General features: G+C 44.5%; 1 protein-coding gene across 2 annotated transcripts in view; it reads right to left on the bottom strand.

Annotated features, from left to right (window-relative positions):
- Positions 1-6,501: 6,501 nt before the first annotated feature.
- Positions 6,502-24,342, bottom strand: part of pspc1 (paraspeckle component 1) — an 80,322-nt gene continuing 62,481 nt past the window's right edge. The window contains exons 8-10 of one of the 2 annotated variants that reach the window (XM_084331942.1): positions 20,057-20,114; positions 11,732-11,889; positions 6,502-9,661 (exon numbers count right to left, since the gene is read on the bottom strand). In XM_084331942.1, the coding sequence (XP_084188068.1) occupies positions 9,383-9,661; positions 11,732-11,889; positions 20,057-20,114 (495 nt within the window). In that variant the 3' untranslated portion in view covers positions 6,502-9,382. The remainder of the gene's footprint in view (positions 9,662-11,731; positions 11,890-20,056; positions 20,115-24,342) is intronic. The other variant, XR_014620643.1, reaches the window with a different exon arrangement.

Here is a 24,342-nt window from a genome sequence, read left to right as displayed (position 1 = left end):
GTTCAGTGGGGGGGCTTTTTTCACCTAGAAAGCCCCCCGTATCAAACCGGCCCTTTCTGTCGGGGTCCCCCCTTGGGTGCGATTGCCTCATGGGTGGTGTCAGGGTCAGATGTCCCGACACGGAACGCTCTGCTCGCACGGTTCCAGGGTTGGCTACGCACAGCGGGTGGGACCGGGCCAACTATCTACAGTTCCTGGCGGACCTGCGCCACATGGCGGCGGGTGCGTTGGGAGTGTCATCACATATGACTACGGCAGTACCATATGTCGAGGTGGATGGAGAGAACGCTGGGGCGGGGACTTGTGTTTACACAACCCCACCCGTTTTCGGGTTTGGTACAGACCCTATTGTCAGGGTCTCCAGCAGTGACAGCTCTGGTCAACAAGATCCAATCTCTGTGGACGAAGCAAGCCATCGTCGTGGCGTTCTCCTCCCGGTGTTCTCTGGTGCCTGAGAAATCGGGAGGGGGGGTGTCAGACCCAGGCTGGACCTGTCCCATGGGAAGGTTCAGCATTTTTTGGATCGTCTCCTACGTGTTGAACACTGTCAGGTGGGGGTCTGGTTCTCTTCCATAGACCTGTAGGATGCGTATGCACATCTCCGATCTTCCATCCTAGGGCTTACCTACGCTTCCTTTGCAGGGTTAGCGTATGAGTTCCAGAGGCTGCCGTTCGGTTTTCTCTGGCTCCCCGCATCTTCACCAAGTGCGTGGAGGCCGCACTGGGGCCTCTGCGTCGTCAGGGGTTACGGAGTGTATTCTTCCCTGACGACGTTCTGGTCCTTCGCGGTCAAGGTGGATCGTCAGGTCTCGTACCAGGCAGGTCCCTACCAGCCTGGGGTTGCTGTAGACTTGAAGTAGAGTACTCCTCTTCCCAGTCAAAGGTTGGAGGGCTATGGGCATCCCTCTCAGAGCGTGTTGTCAACATGCTCGGGAAGTTCTGTCCTAGGACGGTTACGGCGCTGTCTCACGTCATGTTTATCACCGACGCCTCCCTCGCTGGTGACGCATCGGGCCAACACAGTAGGGGGCAGCTGGCAAACCATGCTGCCCGGTCTGCGCTACGTTCAATGTGTTGGTGTTGAAAGCGGTCCTTCTGGTCCTCAAACGGTGTTGATCAGGACGGACGATACGACGTCAGTGTTGTGTATCGACAGACAGGGAGGAGTACGCTCCCCCCGTCTGCACCAGGCGGCTGGCGGCTGGCTATGGGCGTCCTCCATCTGCGCGGCCTGAGGGCTCCCCACATCCCCGGCAGGGAGAATGTGGGTACAGGTGTACTGTCGCGGGGCGGTCCTCATCCTGACGGGTGGGGATTATGTCCGGACATAGCCAGGCAGGTCTGGGACCCCATACATCTGTTAGGTCAGTTGTTGGGACGGGTACGTTGAGGGGCGCAGGTTCTTGATCCTGATGGTGTTACCATCCGGAATGCGCATGCTCCCTCAACTGTCGCGCTTACGCGGGCAGATGATGTATGTTCCAAGTGTGGTGTACGGCGGGGGGCCGGGACCCAGTCTCCTGCCCCCTGGATGCTGTCCTTAGTTACCTCCAGTCTCTCCTTGATAGACTGTCGGCTTCGACGGTGAGGGTATATGCAGCAGCTATATCCTCCTATCATGAGGGATTTGAGGGGATGTCTTGTTCAGCCACCCTCTTGTAAAGCGTTTCCTGCTTGGCGCTCGACGCGTTAAGCCGGTGCAACGCTCCTTGGCTCCGACTTGGGATCTTCAATTGGTCCTCGGTCGGTTGTCCTTGGCCCCGTTTGAGCCGCTCGAGCAGGCGCCGTTGGCACAGCTGTCGTTCAAGGCCGCGTTCTTGCTGGCCGTCACCTCCGCTGACGCGTGGGTGTGCTTTGTGCTCTCTCGGTACGTCCAGAGTGCCTGTCTTTCGTCCGATTGCGGTGCCACTCTGCGGCCTAATCCTGCCTTTGTGCCTGTAAATATCCGGAGTTCTTCCGCTCCAGGGATATTGTGGTTCAGGCGTTTCATCCGCCTCCTCGCGGTAGTGAGTTAGATGCGGGCCTTCACCTGTCATGTCCGGTCCGTGCTTTGGGAATTACCTCAGCCGTACTCAGGACCTCGGGGTCACCGTTCAGCTTTTTTGTCTGTCACGGTGGTTCTCATGCCGGTAAGGCACTATGGAACAACGCCTGTCCCATTGGTTGTGCGAGGGCATTGCCCTCTGCTACACGTTGGCTGGGCAGGATCCCCCTGGGGGCGTCAGGGCGCACTCCACTCGTGGGGTGGCTGCCTCTGCCGCTCTCCTGGGTGGGGCTTCGGTGGAGGATCATGGTCCTCCCCGGGCCCCTTTGTAAGGTTTTACCTCATGGACATGACCGGGGGTTCTGTCTCCCAGGCGGTTCTGGGGTCTGTGGCCTTTGCTCATGCATTAAAGCATTCCGTCTCCAGACGGATTTCCGTCAATTTGATTGGGGAGATCCGTCCATTTGATTCGCGGTCTGACGGAATTGGCTACCTGGTATAATATGATTTGTAGATGCATACACATTTAAACAAAATTGAGCCAATCAGAGGCGCCAAATATGAAGAAAAAAAATCGCGCCGCGCCAAGCAGAGTCATCGAGAGACAGGACGCTGCTCGCTCCGGAGGCTCGCTCCGCGGTTGCAGCTGCAGTCTATTGGGCGAGTTACACATTTGCGAGGTCTGAGAAGTCTGTCCACCACATGGCAGGGTAACAAGATAGTCATGTAAAATAATTAAAAACTGCGTGTTTTGGTTTAACGAGTCGCCTTTTTTGCAGCCTCGCGCGTCAAGTCAACTCTGCTTGTTGACCTAGTTTGTTTGTTTGTTTGTTTATTTGTTTGTTTATACCACGCTGCTTGCACTCGCTGCTATACCGATTAGCTAACGTTAGCTTAATAGCGTCGGTTAAATGGAAGGAGTAAGCCGGCCACTAAAAAGAGAACCCACCGCGGGGTTCTCAGATGAAAAGGATGAGCGGCACCACCTAACAAAAGAAAGTTTAGAGAGGAGAGGACGTTTGAAGAGACTGGCTAGGCAGCGCTACTGGGGGCTGTAGTGGTGAGTTGTTAACTTGTTCCGTGTGCCGCAACTATGTCAAAAACAGAAACAACACTTTTGTCATTGTCGTGTTACTTCACAGTACAATACGTGAGTCCCCTGCTGTGGTTGTGAGTATAAGTTTATTAGCTTAACTCCGTAGCAACATCACACAGGTGTATCTGTAGACCGTCTCCTCCCCACCATATATTCTCTCCCCACCGTATATCTTTTTTCTACCATCCCCTCCTAATGTACGGTCTCCTCCCCATCATATGTATATAATCTGTTAGGATCTATGGGTAACTACTGTATATTTCTCTCCCACCCCCTCCTAATGTACAGTCTCCTCCCCATCATATCATGTATATAATCTCTGTTAGGATCTATGGGTAACAGTACTGTATATTTTCTCCCACCCACCCACCCCCTCCTAATGTACAGTCTCCTCCCCATCATAATTATAATCTCTTGTCAGGATATATGGGTAACATTACTGTATATTTGCATATCGTATATGTCACAAATGTAACAGTACTATATACCTGTAGACTGTAGTATGTCCCTATGCCATAAATGTCACTATGAATTGAAAATGGGGGACCCTGATGATGTAAACAAGACAAACGTCTTTCTCTGGTCTGCATCCCCTTAACAATTGTGTGTATTGAGCCATACTGTATTGTACCCATTCTGCAATCTGTTAAATATTGATTGATTGATTGAACATTTTATTAACAGAATTGCAGAATGGGTACAATAGAGTACGGCTCAATACACACAATTGTTAAGGGGATGCAGACCAGAGAAATACTTTTGTCTTGTTTACATCAGGGTCCCCCATTTTCAATTCATCATAACATATATGACACACATGACATACAGATAGACAATACTGCTACATCTATACATTTATGACATACCAGATTTACAAATACAGTATTGTTTGTGATACAAAAATAGTCTAAAAAAGAGAGTATATACATTGGAGGAGGTTGGGTAGGTGGGGTGGTACATTGGAGGTGGTTGGGTAGGCGGGGTGGGGTAACTGTACATTGGATTATCGACAAAACCTTACTTGGTCCCAAGAAGAGGGTCTTGTGTATTAAATAAAGTTTTCATTCATTCACTCTGGATCTGGTAAATCCAGTAGCAATACACACAATTGTTAAGGGGATGCAGACCAGAGAAAGATGTTTGTCTTGTTTACATAATCAGGGTCCCCCATTTTCAATTCATAGTGACATTTATGACATACACAACATACATGACATCATGACATTTATGACATGGGGACATACTTGACTTACAGGTATAGTACTGTTACATTTGTCACATATATGATAAGCAAATATACAGTACTGTTACCCAGAGATCCTAACAGTAAATATATACATATGATGAGGAGGAGACTGTACATTAGGAGGGGGTGGGTGGGTGGTAAAAAATATATACAAACGGTGGGGAGGAGACTGTCCATTGTTGTTGTGGCATAATTTGCTAAACGTGTTTAGTCCCTTGTTTGTATGATAACAAGCCGTTTAGTTCATGGTTCAAAGTAATGGGAAAGGGGTGCTAGCTCGCCATCAATCAGAAGCTAGCCACAAGACTTGCATTCACGCTCTCCAGCACACAGCCTCCCTGCCTGGCACAACAACCACAACAGTAGGGTATATAGTCACAGTCAGGACAGTAGGCTCTACAAGTAGGCTCCCTTAAAACGCTAACGCTATTAAAAAAAATAGTGGAGATTAAAATAAGAATATGACTTGGCCTGAAAAAAAGTTCAGTCAGGAGATTTTTTTTTGCTTTAATCCCTGCCTTTGCTGCTTCCCGTCCTTTGGTAGGGTAGCAGGAGTGTGTGGGTATGGGCCAGTGTGTTAGGTCACATGTGGTTCCGCCTGTGCTGTGTGTTCAAGGGGTTCTAGTTCCCTCTTGTTCGCACTCAGGTGGAGTTGACTGCGCCCCCCCTTCGTTAGGAAGGATGGGGTGACAGGGCTCCCCGCACCCCTTGATGTGGGCTTACGGGTCCTCAGTGGGTACATCTGTCGGGTCTCGCGTCCGCTCTAACCCATATCTCAATAGGCTTGAGCGGGACGCGATAAGCCATACGAAATATAACGATAGGTTATGTATATAACCTAGTTATATGAGTATTGGCTGAGCGTCCCGCTCTAAGCGGCCCTGAGTTCCCTTTTGAGGGATCTTTTACTGGAACGGGATTTTGGCGAGGAAGGGTGTTTGGTGACCAGGACCATGGTCTTATAGGCTACGCCTCCATAGAGGCGGGACCCGGTCAGGTGTGGGTGTATAAGTTGTGTTCGTGGTGGTGTACAGTAGGTACAAGGAGATAAGGGGTATCTCAATAGGCTTGAGCGGGACGCTCAGCCAATACTCATATAACTAGGTTATATACATAACCTATCGTTAACTAGTACTGAACCCAGGCTCTAAACACTGTAACATGATGTTAACTAGTACTGAACCCAGGCTCTAAACCAGGGGTGTAAAAAGTACGGGTACCGTCTCAAAATCGTACTCAAGTAAAAGTCAGAGTATCTGGCTAAAAACACACTTGAGTAAAAGTTTAAAAGTTTCTACTTTTAAATGTACTTAAGTACTAAAAAGTAAAAACTTTTTTTCTGACTGTCTATTCTTCTGATAGAGCAGGTGTTTAATCAAAGATCCCCGCTTTCTAGTCTTGCACAAGGACCAATCAGCATGGGTATGGGCGGGTTAATTTTCCATTGATGGGGATTTGATTGGCTGTTTTTAAACAAAGCGCGGCCGCAGGATTAATAACCTTAACGTTAGTTCGGCCGGAGAAACAAATATACTAATTAAAATGGTTGGACCTGCGAGATCTGCATTTTAAATGTAAGGAGTAAAAAGTGTTTTTTTCCTCTGTAATGTAATTGAGTAAAAGTACAAGTATACAAACCTAATAATACTTGAGTAAAGTACAAATCCCCCAAAACAGTACCCGAGTAATTGTACTTCGTTACATTACTTAAGTACTTTACACCCCTGCTCTAACCACTGTCTGACATGATGTTGACTAGTACTGAACCCAGGCTCTAAACACTGTCTGACATGATGTTGACTAGTACTGAACCCAGGCTCTAAACACTGTCTGACATGTTAACTAGTACATGCCATAATTTCCCTGATCGCTTTAGTAATGAGAAACTTAACACTGTGCTACAAATAGGACAATTTACAAATGAGGCAATGGTTGCAACCCTACATTCTCAGGTGTTTATAATATAATAGTCTGACCAACCCTACATTATCAGAGGGGTTTAAATATAATATTCTATTAGAACAGTCATATATGAACAAACCTACATTCGCAAGTTTATAATATAATAGTCTATTAGAACAGTCATATGACCAACCCTACACTCTCAGGAGTTTATAATATAATAACCAGTAACATAAGCCACTACTACAATACAGACCAGACACTGGAAAACGCTGGCTACAGGAGCTGTTTATTTATTTCACATTAGGTAACAGACAGTGAACCAGTACATGTGGAGGGAGTTCAAAGTAGTTGGCGTCTTAACCCATTGAGGTGCGAGTGCTACTTCCAAATATTTCCTCAGAATTCCATCTTGGAACTATACAGCATTTCCATGGTGACATCATTGTTAGAATGGCAATGTTCTGTTTGACAGGTCAAAGATACTGTGCAACATGTTTGAGACAGACGTCCTGTTGACCGGTCAAAGATACTCCAACATGTTGAGCTGTACTGTACCCATTCTGCAATCTGTTAATAAACTTTTCAATCAATGTTTGAGACCAACATCCTGTTGACAGGTCAAAGATACTCCAACATGTTTGAGACCGACATCCTGTTGACAGGTCAAAGATACTCCAACATGTTTGAGACACAAGTTCTGTCGACCGGTCAAAGAGACTAACATGTTTGAGACAGACATTCTGTTGACAGGTCAAAGAGACTAACATGTTTGAGACAGACATTCTGTTGACGGGTCAAAGAGACTTTGTAACATGTTTGAGACAGACCTTCTACTCGCTAATGAAAACGATGAAAAGGGGGAAAAGGAGATCAGTCGAGAACAGAACAGCTACCGTTTACATGCATCCATCTTTATGTTGGAGACGAGCCCTGATCTTTTTAAAACAGTGTGCTTCCCCACAGTCTTAAAGAGCAGGAGTGACGCATTAGAAAGTACTTATGCTGTAAGCACTGCTGTTCAAATGTAACACGAGGAACAGAAAGAAAGGGTTACGTTTCTATCAACTAAACATTTAAAACTCAAACCCACCAGAGGTTAAAGGGTTAACCAGGGTCTGACCCGCGAGAGGAAAGGATTAACCAGGTGTTGAAGGAGAGGCAGGAGCTCCGTAGACCATTATACTATAGTATAGAACACAAGATACTCTAAGCTGGTCTGATGTACAGACCAGTAAAACCCTTTCCTTTGACAGGTTATATTAAATAGGTGCTATGGATAATATTTATATGTATTTAAAAAATGTGTATTAATACATCCACAGAGCTTATCGAAAGATGTGGAATAAAGTGTCGCTTTTTCCTTAAATTATTGAATCATGAATTTATAATTTAAAAAACATTGGCGGGTCCGAAATGAATGCCATCGTTTACATGTTGCACGTATCCCCTCCCTGCTTCCCTTCTCCCCACGTGGAACTGGAGGAACACGCTTCTAGTCGAGAGGTCCTCGATTCTCAGCCTTTTCAACCTAAAGTTGAACCTAAAATGTTTCCGACGAGTATAAACTAGTTTGATATGAACTTAGGTAGTGTACACAATAATTACCCTATGTAAGCACACCATTGTTTTTGGTCTGACATGCTGGTGCTCTAGTGCGACATCTAGTGGCTGAAAGTCATCGATATCACCTTTAATATTTCTGTTCCTAGTCTGTATAGGGAGGTGTAGTGGTTATGTATTTTCCCCATTGCCCATAGTCTCGTTTAAAACAAATAAAACATGAAAATGTGAATGGTGTACCTTTCTGTGCTTATTCATCCACAAGCTATAGCTCAACATGAAAATATTGGCAATTAATCGTAAAAAAAAAAGAAAAAAAATCGCCTAATTTTATTTCAACCAAAAATGCTTAACAATAATGTTAGTGATAGAAGGGAACAAATTTTGTGCAAAAATGGAAAGCATTTCAATGTTCATGAGGCAGAATTGTTACAATAGCCGATAATTTTCCCAATGATAAATCCCTATACGGGTGGACCTTTCAGGCGGTCCAAAGTGACATCAGACTACACCTCCCTATACATGACCACCTTATAGTATTCTGAGTGAAGCAGATAGAGAAGCACGTGGGGCAGTGGGTGATGGTGTGGAGGATGAACTCACGGCCTTCAGAAGCAACAGGTTGTTAACTTGACAGCTTATTTACTGGCACTGAATCTTCACAGGTTTCATATAACATGCTGGAAAAATAATAACATTCTCAAACTCAACATTGAGCACAGACCCACAAGCAGAGAGGGTACATTGTTTAGAGGATAAATAATAATAAAAAAAATTATTATTAAGGACAGATATAGAACAAAAAAGGAGTTACACAAGGAAGAGATGTTGGTATCGGAACTGAATAAGCAGACGGAGCACTGGCTGTAGTCTGTGGCTTCAAATAGAAAAAAATTTAATAAAAGATTCCACGCTTACGATCCCCATCTGACATCATATCCGTTTCTCCTCAACACAAAAACATAAAACCATCTTTTACATCAATCCGTTTTGTCTTGATGCAGCAACACTTGGAACAAATACAAATTAATTACGGTAAGTCTGTCCAAACTAACAGGGATGTGATCGTTAGGACGACACTAAAGTAAAACATTACAAAAAGTTTTCCAGGAAACCATATAAAAATGTGGTTTGTTGTAGGATAATTTCTCTACATACTAAATAACGACTTGCCTGGAATATCATGCGGTTCTGGAAATTAAAGGTGAAATAAAAAGGAAAAATGTACATGTATAAATCACATCCCTGAAAAAAAGGAAATTCAACTAAAGATTAAACCAGATCCCTCTGACAGACCATCTAATGTGATTTAAACTAAAGATTAAACCAGATCTGACAGACCATCTAATATGATTTAAATGAAAGATTAAACCAGATCCATCTGACAGACCATCTAATATGTGATTTAAACTAAAGATTAAACCAGATCTCTGACAGACCATCTAATATGTGATTTAAACTAAAGATTAAACCAGATCTCTGACAGACCATCTAATATGTGATTTAAACTAAAGATTAAAGCAGATCTCTCTGACCGACCATCTAATATGTGATTTAAACTAAAGATTAAACCAGATCTCTGACAGACCATCTAATATCTGCGGCGTTTGTTGTTTGGGCCGTCAAAGTTTCCCCCCATGGGGTTCCCCCTGCCGAAGCCCTGGGCTCCTCCGATTGGGGGCCCCCCACCCATGGCGCCCGGCTGCTGCGGGGACTGTTGCTGCTGCTGTTGTTGTTGTTGTTGTTGTTGTTGTTGTTGTTGTTGTTGCTGCTGCTGCTGCTGCTGTTGCTGCTGCTGCTGTTGGGGAGATTCCACCCCGGGTCGCCCCCCCATGGCCCCAGACTCACCCTGGGAGAAACGACTGCCACGCTACGGTAGGGCAGGGTGATATGACGGGTGGAGAGAGAGAGAAAAGAGGAATAATTCCATTAATAACGAGTATGTTACGGTTTGGTGTAGATAATTTCTCTAGATATTAAATAAAAACCTGCCTGGAATATCGTGATTTTGTTAGCTGTGCTTAACCTCCTCTACCCGAGCGGTCCATCGGCGGACCGCAAATGACATCACGCCATAAATCCCTCTCTCTAGACTGCATGACATAATCTTGCGGTTAAAAAAAAAAAGTATCCAAGAGTAAACATCCTAACCATGTCACAACAGCAGTCAAGTGTATATTTTCAGCAATGTTTGTTTACCAATAGGTTAAAGTGTTAGTGAGATTTTAGTTCTTTTTTTTAATGTGATAATATTCTCACGGAGATCCGCCATTTTGAATTAGCGCCCATCGCCGAATGATGATTTGTAGTCATGAGAACAGGGCATCCAGAGCTCTCAATGAGCGTTGAAATTTCGATTTCCAGCTAACTGCAAGCAAATTACTTCTGTATGAAATAAAATTATTTATCTTATTTCTCGGGATACTATATCACAAAACTGAACGTTATTGGCATAGATTGGAGCGCAGTTAGTGTGTCTACCTTCTGTGAACATTTAGCAACCATCCGTGTTGAAATCCGATCCAAAATGGGGGAGCCATATCCATTCTAAGAATCAAACTGTACATACAGTAGATTTCATTCTTCATTCTCGGTGCACGCCTGGTGCTACTAAATCCAAATTGAACTCTGCCATTTGAAAGAGGAGATTTTGCCCGATCCATAGATGTGCGAGTTGGCCATAATAAGTTAATTTATAGGCCTGATATTCTATAATCATATTTCAAATAGCATGTGTCCGGATGGCCCTAGCCATATTTTCTGAAAATCCCCCTAAAAATACATACCCAAGTAAATGGAAGATTGCTCTACTGCATGTTCTTGGTATCTAGGGACATCTATGGACCTCAGGGAATGTATTCCCAGAGTCAGAAATATTATGTCCGTTACTAGTAAATTGTAATGAACCAAAGGAGAATATAAATTCTTTATTTTCTTTTTTCATCTTTGACGGTGAATAACCCCATGCAAAAATTTACCAGACATGAAAAATTGTCACCGAGCTCATTCAGCACCTTCTTGAGATCACATGTACAACCTAAGCAAATTAATAAAGGGAAGATGATTAAACAGAAGGTTTTGTAGATACAGTACTGAATTATGCCATCCGGACACATGCAATTTGAAATAGGATTATAGAATATCAGGCCTATAAATTACCTTATTATGGCCAAGTCACACATCTATGGATCGGGCCAAATCTCCCCTTTCCAATGGCAGAGTTCAATCTGGATTTAGTATTACCAGGCGTGCAGCAAAAACAGTGAATGAAATCTACTGTAAGTACAGTTACTTTTTTTATAATGTAAATTCCTCCACCATTGTTAATCAGATTGCAACACGTTTTTTTTGCTAGACGTTCACAGAATAGAGAAACTAACTGCGTTCTAATTTATGGCAATAACGTTCAGGTTGGTTTTCGCTGCGAGATATGATCCCAAAAGAGCTGGGAAGTGTAGTTTTCTTTTATTCGAAAGCCCATCGAAAGCCCTGGGTCTCTTCTCTCAAAAGACTACACTCAAGTTAAGTTGCGCCAAATGCTTGCGTCAATCATCGCCTTTTTCCGACTAGATGCCCTGAGATTACTATAACTCATATTTCACTTATAACACTTAAAACCATTGGTAAACAAACGTAGTGCTGAAAACATTAATTCATACATTCTGTAGAGATGGATTTATGGCGTGACGTCATTGTCGGTCCGGTACAGGACCGCTCGGGCTTAAGAGGTTAAAGAAGATGACAGAGGGTCCGTTTCTTCATGACTGAGTACTTGATCTGAATATGCTTTCAATTGCCGTTTGATCATTTCCCTCTAAATCAAAGTTTTTAGAGGGCATCAGCTGTATTGGCAATTCATTTGTAACTCGTCAAGGTTCGGAAACTATAGTTTAAAAAAATTTATATCAGAAGCGCAAATGAATCCCTGCGCATACATTACCATGGCACCGCCGTTATCGGACATCATCGATGCGCCCATTTTTGGAGTTCCCTCTGGGTCAATGGCTCCGCCCCTTCCACCCATGGCCATGCTTAGCAGGTTACCCTGGATACCCCCCTGGTTACCAGCAGCCCCAGCCGAGGCGGGGTTAAAGCCATCTGCACGCAAAACAACAGAGCAGGGTTTGGTCACTCAGGAAGAATCCAACCCACCCTGAACCCCACATGTAAGAACTGCCCTCAGGACAAACACACACTCCGGTCAACGTTGGCTGTTGGATCACAAGAGCTCAAATCACCATATGAAGAGTTATAGAGGTTATTATATTATATATATATTATTATATTATAGAGCAGGTTATTATCATTACTTTACAGAACCGAATTGTAAATTACAAATGGATATTATGATCAAAAACATCAGATTGATCTATATTGAAGGTAAAGAAGACAGCGATGAGTCATCAATGTCTCGTTGACAAGACGACCAAAAACCAACGTTACCCTGTAGAAGAAATATATCAGAAGTTGTCGCAACTTATTATTTCAAGTAACTTTACTCTGTTGGCTTTTAAAAGTGGAATCAACTAAATGGGTTGATGTGAACGTGATATTTCAGATTCACTCCTTCCTATTTAATTGATTCAACGACAAACCTAAAAAAGAAACCCAATAAGCCAAAGTTACTTGAAAGAGTGAGTAGAGGCAACACACAGGCCGATATGTTACTGATGGGCACCCAGGAGACAGTAGGTGGAGTCATTCTTACAATGAGAAACGGACCAGGAAAAGGTTCTTTTTAGAGATTAAAATTTGAGGCAAAACACCAAACATCCACATGTATTTCCTATCAAGACCCAAGACTGCACATCACCTGAAGAAGAGAAATACGAGTAGTTGGAAGTTCAATACCCCGCCGTACACGGCTGCTTCTTACCCTGATCAACGTTAGCCAAACAAGCTCTGCAACTACACATGTTCCTGGTGAGTTATGGTCCAATCGAGACTAGAGAAGAGAGATGTTCTTTCTCCTTCCAAAGATATGTTGTAGACGACGGGAATAAAACAATGTAAAACTGCTTCGCTCTAAAGTAGAGCCGCTACTAACAAATCGTTAGAGTGAGATGCGTCTCATCACACATGGCAGGGACAGTCTGGAGTCATTACTACAGCCGCACACAGACTGTAGCAACATATTCTATGTAAACAATGCACATATACCCCCACCAACACAAACACGGTTTTGGGGATACGAATTTAGGTGATCCAAGATGTCATTTCAGACACTATATTTGTAACTTATTCTGGTATTTCTTGATTATATGACTCACTTATCACGCACAATTGGTGCAGACATTCACTGGACTTGAGGAGCGGAGGAGTGCTCCTTTAAGCCTGGGGATTCTGGGAACGGGGTGGGTATTTGGTAACCTATATTATCTCACTTGATTCGATACTCTGTAGTACCGACGTGTTTCGGTTCGGTACCTTAAAAGTACCGAATTCGGTACCCATCCCTAGCCACGACCGGTACCCCGTCCTGCATATACAGGACTCCTCCGCCCACCTGGCGGGGACCACCATCTTTTCCAAGGTGGACTTGGTGCGGGGATACCACCAGGTACCAGTTCACCCACGGGACGTTCCAAAGACGGCGGTCATCACTCCTTTTGGCCTGTTCGAGTTTCTGCGGATGCCCTTTGGCCTCAAGGGGGCGGCACAGACTTTCCAGCGACTGATGGACTCGGTGCTGCGGGATATGGCATTCATGTTCGTATACTTAGACGACATTCTCGTAGCCAGCACGTCTGCAGAGGAGCACCTGACACATCTCAGGCAGTTGTTTGAGCGGCTCAGTGCACATGGGCTCATTGTTAACCCCGCCAAGTGCCAGTTCGGCCGGTCGTCTATTGATTTCCTCGGGCACAGGGTCTCAGCAGAGGGAGCCGTTCCGCTCCCTGCCAGGGTGGACGACGTTGCCAGCTTTCCACGCCCCCGCACCGTGAAGTCCCTGCAGGAGTTCCTAGGCATGGTGAACTTCTACAACAGGTTCATTCCCTGTGCTGCTCACCTCATGCGCCCCTTGTATGAGGCCCTGCGTGGTAAGGACCCCAAGGCCGAGGTGGACTGGTCCCTGTGTACCGACGGCGCTTTTTTGGGCGCTAAAACTGCACTGGCCAATGCCGCATTACTGGCACACCCATTTCCTACCGCCCCTATCGCCCTCACAACTGACGCCTCAGACTACGCAGTGGGGGCAGTGTACGAACAGTGGGTGGGGGGGGGGGGCTGGCAACCGCTTGCTTTCTTCAGTCGCCAGCTGCGGGACAATGAAAGAAAGTACAGCACCTTTGACCGGGAGCTCCTAGGCCTCTTCCTGGCCATCAGGCACTTCAGATTCCTGCTGGAGGGCCGACGGTTTACTGCCTTTGTGGACCACAAGCCACTCACCTTCGCCATGGCCAAGGCCACCGAGCCGTGGTCAGGGCACCAGCAGCGCCAACTCTCCGCCATCTCCGAGTTTACCACAGACTTACGGCATGTCGCAGGTAAGGACAACTACGTCGCTGACTGCCTCTCCCGGACGGTGGTGGGGGCCGTCCACTTGGGACTGGACTACGCTGCCATGGCTGCCGACCAGGCCACTGACAAGGACATGCAGGCCTACCGAACAGCCGACACTGGGCTAAGGTTAGAGGATGTGCAGTTTGGTATTGCCAACACCACGCTCCTCTGCAACGTCTCCACCGGTCAGCCCCGTCCGATGGTTCCCGCTGGCTGGCGGCGGCAGGTATTCGAAGCCATCCATGGCTAAATTCGTCTGGCATGGCCTCAGGAAGGACATCGCAGCCTGGGCCGGCTCCTGCGTGGCGTGCCAGCGTGCAAAGATATAACTTGAAACTTGAGAAACTTGCAAAGATACACCGTCACACCAAAGCCCCCTTGGCACAGTTTCTCATGCCGGAGAGGCGCTTTGACCATGTCAATGTGGACCTGGCCCCCTCCCACGGGTTCACTCACCTCCTCACGATGGTGGACAGAACCACTAGGTGGCCGGAGGTGGTCCCGCTGGCATCGACCACATCCGCCGAGGTGGCCCGAGCGTTCATTGGGTCCTGGGTAGCCCGTTTTGGCATACCATCTGATCTCACATCCGACCGGGGCCCACAGTTTACGTCCGGGCTCTGGACTGCAGTCGCCGAGGGCCTGGGAGTGAAGCTCCACCGCACCACAGCCTACAACCCACAGGGCAACGGCTTGTGTGAACGGTTTCACCGATCTATGAAGGCTGCTCTGCGGGCCAGCCTTACGGACGGCAACTGGGTCGACCGGCTTCCCTGGGTCATGCTTGGCCTGCGCTCCGCCCCCAAAGAAGACGTGCAGGCCTCGGCTGCTGAGCTCGAGCCTCGGCTGCGAGTCCCTGGGGAGTTCCTCCCGGATGTCGAGGCTCCCTGGTCGGTCACCTCATCTCGGACTGTGCTCAGGGATGGCGCCGGTGCTTTCACCCCAGTCCCAACTTCCCAGCACTGCCTCCCGCAGTCCTACATACCTAGGGATCTGCAGTCAGCCAGGTATGTTTTCATTCGCCATGACAGCCACCGTACTCCTCTGCAGCCCCCTTACGACGGCCCTTTTCGCGTCCTGGAGGCGGGGCCTAAGAACTTCATGGTGGACATTGGAGGAAGGTCAGAGCGGGTATCGGTCGTCCGGCTCAAGCCTGCCCATTTGGACCTAGACAGGCCAGTTGGCCCCCGCGGCGTGGATGACCCCCTGCCAACTGCTTTTCCCTCTCGTCACCTCATATCTCCTGAATCCCCCCACACGCCCCAATCCCCACCCCTGCACAGGTGATAAGAGTAGTTTTGGGCGCCTGATCCGCCCCCCGCCTCGTTGACTGTGGATGATCTTTTGGGGGGTTATTGTGAATTCTGGGGGGGCCTGTGTGGTGACTCACTTATCACGCACAATTGGTGCAGACATTCACTGGACTTGAGGAGCGGAGGAGTGCTCCTTTAAGCCTGGGGATTCTGGGAACGGGGTGGGTATTTGGTAACCTATATTATGTCACCCGTCAGCTGGCTGCTGTCACTTTCGAGTAGTAACGTTAAACGTCTCTGCATTCTGTTGGATGTATATAATTTATGTTGGGAAGTAAAGGAAAGACTCGACTACCGTCTCCCGTTTCATCCTTTCTTGCGATCCCACAATAGATTAATTTGAATTGGTACTGAATAACAGGTCGATACACTGCTGCTATTGCTACTATTCTACCATCACCTTTACCGTTGCTGCTACTACTAGCACTATTATTCTACCATCACCTCTATTGTTGCTGCTACTACCATCACTTCTACTGTTGCTGCTACTAGCACTATTCTACCATCACTTCTACTGTTGCTGCTACTAGCACTATTCTACCATCACTTCTACTGTTGCTGCTACTAACACTACTATTCTACCATAACCTCTACTGTTGCTGCTACTAGCACTGGGCCTAACAAATAATAGTAGTTTTTCCGGTTGCCGACCGACCCTGCCGATTTAGGTGCGACACAATATATTTTATGAGTTTAAAAAAATAATAATAATATATATCAAATATATATATTTTTTTAATAAAGTTTCATAGAAATCTTAGTCAAACCTTTAGTATTATGGATATTAAACATGCTGGCAGAGTACATGCATTCAAGTTGTGAACATTTTAATTAAATAAAGAAATTCCCTATCCATAGTCGCCGTGGGAAATAAAATAAAATAAATTCCCTAACTACCCATGGCTTTAACTGACAACCAACAGGAAACAAACAATATTTTTTGTTATGCCCTATTCTACCATCACCTCTACTGTTGCTAGCACTACTATTCTACCATCACTTCTACTGTTGCTGCTACTAGCACTACTATTCTACCATCACTTCTAATGTTGCTGCTACTAGCACTACTATTCTACCATCACTTCTACTGTTGCTGCTACTAGCACTACTATTCTACCATCACTTCTAATGTTGCTGCTACTAGCACTACTATTCTACCATCACTTCTACTGTTGCTGCTACTAGCACTACTATTCTACCATCACTTCTACTGTTGCTGCTACTAGCACTACTATTCTACCATCACTTCTACTGTTGCTGCTACTAGCACTACTATTCTACCATCACTTCTACTGTTGCTGCTACTAGCACTACTATTCTACCATCACTTCTAATGTTGCTGCTAATAGCACTACTATTCTACCATCACTTCTACTGTTGCTGCTACTAGCACTACTATTCTACCATCACTTCTACTGTTGCTGCTACTAGCACTACTATTCTACCATCACTTCTACTGTTGCTGCTACTAGCACTACTATTCTACCATCACTTCTACTGTTGCTGCTACTAGCACTACTATTCTACCATCACTTCTAATGTTGCTGCTACTAGCACTACTATTCTACCATCACTTCTAATGTTGCTGCTACTAGCACTACTATTCTACCATCACTTCTACTGTTGCTGCTACTAGCACTACTATTCTACCATCACTTCTACTGTTGCTGCTACTAGCACTACTATTCTACCATCACTTCTACTGTTGCTGCTACTAGCACTACTATTCTACCATCACTTCTACTGTTGCTGCTACTAGCACTACTATTCTACCATCACTTCTAATGTTGCTGCTACTAGCACTACTATTCTACCATCACTTCTACTGTTGCTGCTACTAGCACTACTATTCTACCATCACTTCTACTGTTGCTGCTACTAGCACTACTATTCTACCATCACTTCTACTGTTGCTGCTACTAGCACTACTATTCTACCATCACTTCTACTGTTGCTGCTACTAGCACTACTATTCTACCATCACTTCTACTGTTGCTGCTACTAGCACTATTATTCTAGCATCACCTCTAATGCTGCTTCTACTAGCACTATTCTACCATCACCTCTGCTGTTGCTACTAGCACTACTATTTTACCATCACCTCTACTGCTGCTATCACAATAATATATGTAATGTAAAATGTAATATGTGTAGCCGGTCTCGTATTGTGTTTAAAGTTCGACCCCTGTTAAGGGATTGCCCCGAGTGAGTCTCGAACCCCGGTGTCCCGCGCCGCGGGTGACATCGCAGACCACTATACCAAGAGGTGAATTCACTTCTTGGTAACGTGTTTGTATGCCTTTTATGGGGGAGTGAGTTTAACTTGCAGTACCGCTAACGTCCACAGTCACTTCACAACACTTGAAGTCCATCGTGACTGGATATACTTGCGGTACCTCCGTTACATATGTACAATAATATCACATGTATATCTCTGTACAATATTGCACTAATATCTGCAATAATCACATGTATACCTCTGTACAATAATCACATGTATATCTCGGTACAATAATCACATGTATATCTCTGTACCATGATATCACATGTGTATATCTGTACAATAACCACATGTTTTCTCCCTGTACAATAATCACATGTTCTCTCTGTACAATAATCACATGTGTATATCTGTACAATAATCACATGTATATCTGTACAATAATATCACATGTATATCTCTGTACAATAATATCACATGTGTATATCTGTACAATGATATCACATGCATATCTCTGTACAATAATCACATGTATATCTGTACAATAATATGATTCAAACTCTCCGACTATGGACAGAACTGTTTATATGCGTAGATATGCTGAGTAGGTAGAGGTCAGTGTGTTTTAACTTGCGTTTCCACATCTTTTATCTACCATTATTTGATTTGTTACCGTTATTTTCCGACCATCAGTGTAGCGCTGTTAACAGCAGGAATAATGTTGCCCTCGTCTACTATACACTACAGCTGCTGTGAACAGCAGGAATAATGTTGCCCTCGTCTACTATCCACTACAGCTGCTGTTAACAGCAGGGATAATGGAGTTCCTCTTGTCTACTATCCACTACAACTGCTGTTAACGGGGATAATGTTCCTCTTGTCTACTATCCACTAGAGCTGCTGTTAACAGAGCCCAACACGGTCTCATTGATAATGGATGCATTATTTACACCGTTAAGGAATATCTAAAAAACGAGCACCATCCAACGTTCAGCTACAGGAAATAAACAGAAGTCTGTATAAGTGGGCGGGGCTTATAAAGGTGAACAGCAACAACACGGCATTAACAGTGTACAGCCGGAGTGAAACCACATACATAATATTGTGAGAGAAAATATAAACCAAATACTGTTCGGAAATATAAACCAAAAGACAGCCGGTCGGTACCATTCAGACAACATTTTCACACCACTTCTACACAACACTCTGTACCCAAAACCACTCAAAACCAAGCGTGCGCACACAGCCTCTGCGATATACACATGGAAACACAGAAATGTGAAGGGGGTTAGAGGACAACCTCTTCAGCACCACATTCCCAGGAGCTCGTCTTAGTAGAGAGCGCATAGGACATAACATCCAGACAGTGGAAGCATATGATTGGTCGGTGGTCATGTGCAGTCTTGGGTCATTCCATTGATACGGTGAAGAAACACCATGAACCTCCCACAGCCCGTTTCTGTTTTGACTTGTTCAGTGCAGTATGGCCCTGCCTAGCCCACCTAGCCCTACCTAGCTCTGCTCCCAGCGCCCTCGCCAGCTCGCCACAGACACGTAGGAAGCGGAGCAATAGAACGTGATCTACAGCCGGTGAGAAGCTGGACAGAACACGTCGACTGTAGTTCCATTTAAATAATCTACAGTCGGTGAGAAGCCAGATGGAACACATTCTGACTGTAGTTCCATTTAAATAATCTACAGCCGGTGAGAAGCCAGATGGAACGTGTTCCGACTGTAGTTCCATTTAAATCATCTACAGCCGGTGAGAAGCCAGATGGAACACATTCTGACTGTAGTTCCATTTAAATAATCTACAGCCGGTGAGAAGCCAGATGGAACGTGTTCCGACTGTAGTTCCATTTAAATCATTTACAGCCGGTGAGAAGCCAGATTGAACACATTCTGACTGTAGTTCCATTTGAATCACCTACAGCCGGTGAGAAGCTGGACAGAATGCGTTCCGACTTCCGACTGTAGTTCAGTATACTGACGCCCACTAAACAACCGTCCAAGTCATTGACAGTCGTTCAGCGTCTTCAGACGTGCAGGCGTCGGGAGGGCGAGAGTTCAGGGAGCAGACAACACTATAAACCCACACAGAGACCCAGTGAAATACAGACAATATGGTCACAACAACGGTATATTTCAAGACACGGTATAGTATTTAGTGATATAGTCTTTAGGTATGGTTTAGTAGTGACCAGGCCTGGTATGGTCATGCCCCTACCTCCCATATTAATGGCTCCACGTGGGCCCAGATCACCCATTCTCATATCCTGTTCCCTCTGGAAGAAGTGGAGAACAACCTTGAGAAAGAAGCCCCTCACACACAACACTGCTCCAGCCAATAGCTGACTGTACAACATTCACACACACACAGAGTACTGGAGATAACGCAAACACACACAGTACTGGAGATAACTCAAACATACACAGTACTGGAGATAACTCAAACATACACAGTACTGGCGATGTGAATTAGCCCACCAATGCCAATCATCAATCCTGGTCATGGCCAATGCATACTACCGTTGCTGCCATGTTGGTAGCATAATGCTTGTGAAAATTAACTCATGCTATCTTGAAAAGGGATTACCATGCACATCCACGTTCCAAGTAGGAATAGGTGTTTTCATTTATCTTCACAGATCATGCACCCATGTTTAAAAAAAAGTAAATTTTTTTTTACTTGAAGTGTTCCAATTTCTCTTTTAATTTAGGTGCAAATCTTCTGTGGAAAGAAATTCCTAAGCCTACTGTAACTCATCTGGATGATGACCGAGAGTCTCAATTCAGGGACGAAGGTAGAAGATTTTAGGCAACGAAAGACTGCCGAACCATTCTCCTACGCAGAGAGTTGAACAACGTTCCACTGCCCCAACATCTGTGCCCAAAGAGGAACGAACCGGTGTTTCCTATATGCAGATTATTTCCCATAGCATATTGAATAAAATATATTATATTATTGTTACAAGAAAAAATGTTTAGTCTCTTTTATAAATAAGAACTGAAATGTTGTTATAATAATATAATGGCATCTGTGCAGCCTGGTTTAATTCACTGTGTCTATGGAAACGACGATGAACGCAGCCATAAAAGATATGTTTTCCTTATGCAGAAAAGATAGTCGGTTACCTTCTCTGATAACTGCATAACTCACAACTGACTTTTTGGTTAACGGTGATGAAAAAATATATATTGTAAAGAACAAAAAAGTCTGGCAGCAAAACATACCAAACACATACCGTCAAATTACAGTAAGATGTAGTTAGTTATTCTATAGAGAATTTATTTAACCTCTTAACAGGGAGGCAGAAAAGTGGCAATTTATTTACTTGAACTTGAAGACTGCATACTTTTTTTTGCAAAGCTTAGCTTTATACTTATAGCACATGCATGAGCCTGGTCTCTTTTGAAAGATAACATTCTGAAGTTACTAATGCGAAAAAGGATAATCACTTTTAGTGCTAATAAAATAGAGTAACAGAGGTTTGAACTTGAACGTGTACTCACATTTGTCTTTAGTGGTTGCCAGATTCCATTATTCCAGCATAGAGGTATGAGCTGGAAAACGCTGCGGTTCCATAGCCTGAAGTCTTATGTAGTACAGGTCCAAATTAAATAAAATCCATTCAGAAATGAGTGCTTGAGAAGGTTTTAGTAAACAGTGTCCCCTAACCCCCCAAAAAAAATCCCAAATCCTCCGTGGCCATCCACCTCCATGCGTTCTGAAGTTTGAGTCAAGCTCATCAACTTTCACCTACTTCCTATATTCGCACCCCCCCCCCCCCCCCCCCCCACCCCACGCGGGGTATGGTTGGAAGCGTACACTCGTTGGCTACAACGCCGACCAATCATTTTCATCATCAGCAGTGATTGGTCAGTTCTCGAGCGTATACAGTCCAACGTGGTCATTTGATACGCGGCCTGTAAAAAAAATGCTAGTTTGACATATCGTCATGGAACTCGAGAACCGAGGCACGGAATTGGTCGAGTGAGGTGGCGCTCGAAAGGCGGTAAATTCAAGTTTAGAACGGTATATTACATGATCGGCGAAAAATGCAGCCACGAGCCGCTAGACACTCGCAAAGTGCCGCGACGTGCGTGCGTCCCAGGCCGTTGCGTGGTAAGGTTTTAATTACCGGTAACATATTTACTGTAGACATTTTCCATGTTTTTACAGTCTAGCTTTTAATATATAATAAAACATCTATCTCGTAATTAAAAGCAACTATCTACAGCTGCATTTTCTTTCAAACTAAGTATTGTCTCTCTTGGGCAGGTGTTTATCAGCAGCAGAGATGTACAGGAGACAGCTCTGCGTAGGAGTGTGGCCAGGTGGCCATCGTTCAGGTGCACGTCTCTTTGGAGAGAGCATCGAGTCGCTCAGGTGCACGTCTCTTTGGAGAGAGCACCAAGTCGCTCAGGTGCACATCTCTTTGGAGAGAGCATCATTACAATGTTAATTTTGAAAAGATCCTCATTAGAATGTTAATTTCTCTCTGATCTCACAAGACGAAACACCTGAATGAGTTCAGACTGGCTCGTGAGCTCCGTCTGCTGGATGCTCACATTTCACTCCTATATCTCAAAGCAAAATGATGAAGTTAGTTGGTAAAAGAAAGTACAGGTGGATAATGCTGTTCAGAATAAAAAGTAATCGTGTTCATTATAATTATGTTATCCCCAAACCCACCCAATATAAAGGCAACTCAAGGTTAACACAGTTAAACAAGGTATGTTATCCCCAAACCCACCCAATATAAAGGCAACTCAAAGTTAACAGAGATAAACAAGGCAATAACAAAATGCCTTGCGAGACACTATGCACAGCATCTCATTCACTCTGGAAAATATCACAGTCATTGATGGTCACCAACACACACACATGTGGACATACCAACACACACATTAATGTGGACATACATGTGGACAAACCAACACTCATAATAGTCAACCATCACTTGTATATGAACTAAACATTGATTCCTCTGACATGAATTGAACCAGATATTCCACCAAGGAAGGAATTGTTTACAGGGAAGACGAGGCTGGATCCATGTCAGTGAAAGCAAAGCCACATGAAAATGAGACAAAGACAATAAGACAAATTCAACGCACGTTATTGGTTACATTTAGGCCAAAATATGACCGTCATGTGAGTTAAGTTGAGGAAACTATCAGATTAAGAAGTGTTAAAAAATGTTTAATAAAATAGTTAATATACAATGAAATAGAATGAAATTCAAAACCAATCACAATGACTTTTGAAATGATCCTGTATAAAAAAGGAAATGTGGTGTGTTCACCTAAGAAGATTAAACAAATGTGTCTCAAATAAATTAAAGTAGACTTATGAAATATACAAAAAAAATTCAATTGGTTATTTAAGGCACAACGCCATCACAGTGTAGTTGATGGTGGCTTAAAGGGATAGTTCAACATTTGTTAAGAGGCTGTCCGAATCACCATGAACTGAGATTATTCCAGTATACCCAATAAGCATGGTGTAAGTAGTGCATCAGTTTGAGATATTGGAAGTGCATGAGGTCAAACAGTTATGAATTAGTTTGGAAGGTGTTACATCTATTTTTAGAATACCTACAGACATTGCAAAAAGAAAAAAAGTTATTTTTTGTACATAATTAGTCCAATATCTCAAAAAGAAGTGCAGAGTGAAATAAGTCCCAGTTCATGATAGATCAGATGATCTTTAAAATAAATAAATAAAAAATGTGCCATGTCCCCATGTGTATACTTACCCGACAGGTACATGTGTCATAGCAATACAGACATTAAACTCACACCTCACTCACTCTCTATAGTAAAGACAGTTCAAGTACACTCACATTTACTCACTCCATCCTCATAACGGCATTAAACCTGCAGTGTCAAAACTTTTACATATAAAAGGAACGTACGTTGCAAATGAGTTCACACAATGCTGATTAGGCCTGATCACCGGCTGGTAAATTTGGCTGTATTAAGCCTGAACACCGGCTGGTAAATCTGGCTGTATTAGGCCTGAACACCGGCTGGTAAATCTAGCTGTATACCGGTGTTCCTGCACTGTGTTTTAAGTCAACCAGCTGCTGTAGCCAAATCCCTACAGATTCCCCCTTCAGCTCTAAAGCCAAGCATTGCTTTTGTATGGAAAGGCCCCGCACTGCAGATTTACATTCAGCTAAGACAGCATGACATTCAATCACAACTAGGGTTTTATTCCATCCTGGATGCATTAACAGCAGGGCCTATTGATAAGTGCTTTAATCATATGGGAGCAGGGCTACACCTCCAAAAAGGGAAGAATACCCATTTGTTTATCACGGCATCAAACCATAAGTTTGCAGTTCCGATGGCAAACTATACTTACCTGATAAGATAAATGACGCCATGTTATTCACAAGAGGAAGACATTTATACTAAATTAAACGAGGGCTGGGCGATGTGGCCGAAATATCATACCGCCCCCTTTATTTTTCAAGGTATAACAGCATTTGAAGTACAATTTAC

The sequence above is a fragment of the Notolepis coatsorum genome, assembly GCF_963971535.1.
Source record: "Notolepis coatsorum genome assembly, chromosome: 1".
NCBI lineage: Eukaryota > Metazoa > Chordata > Actinopteri > Aulopiformes > Paralepididae > Notolepis > Notolepis coatsorum.
Note: the sequence above shows the minus strand (reverse complement) of the source record. Positions and strands in the feature narration are given on the sequence as shown.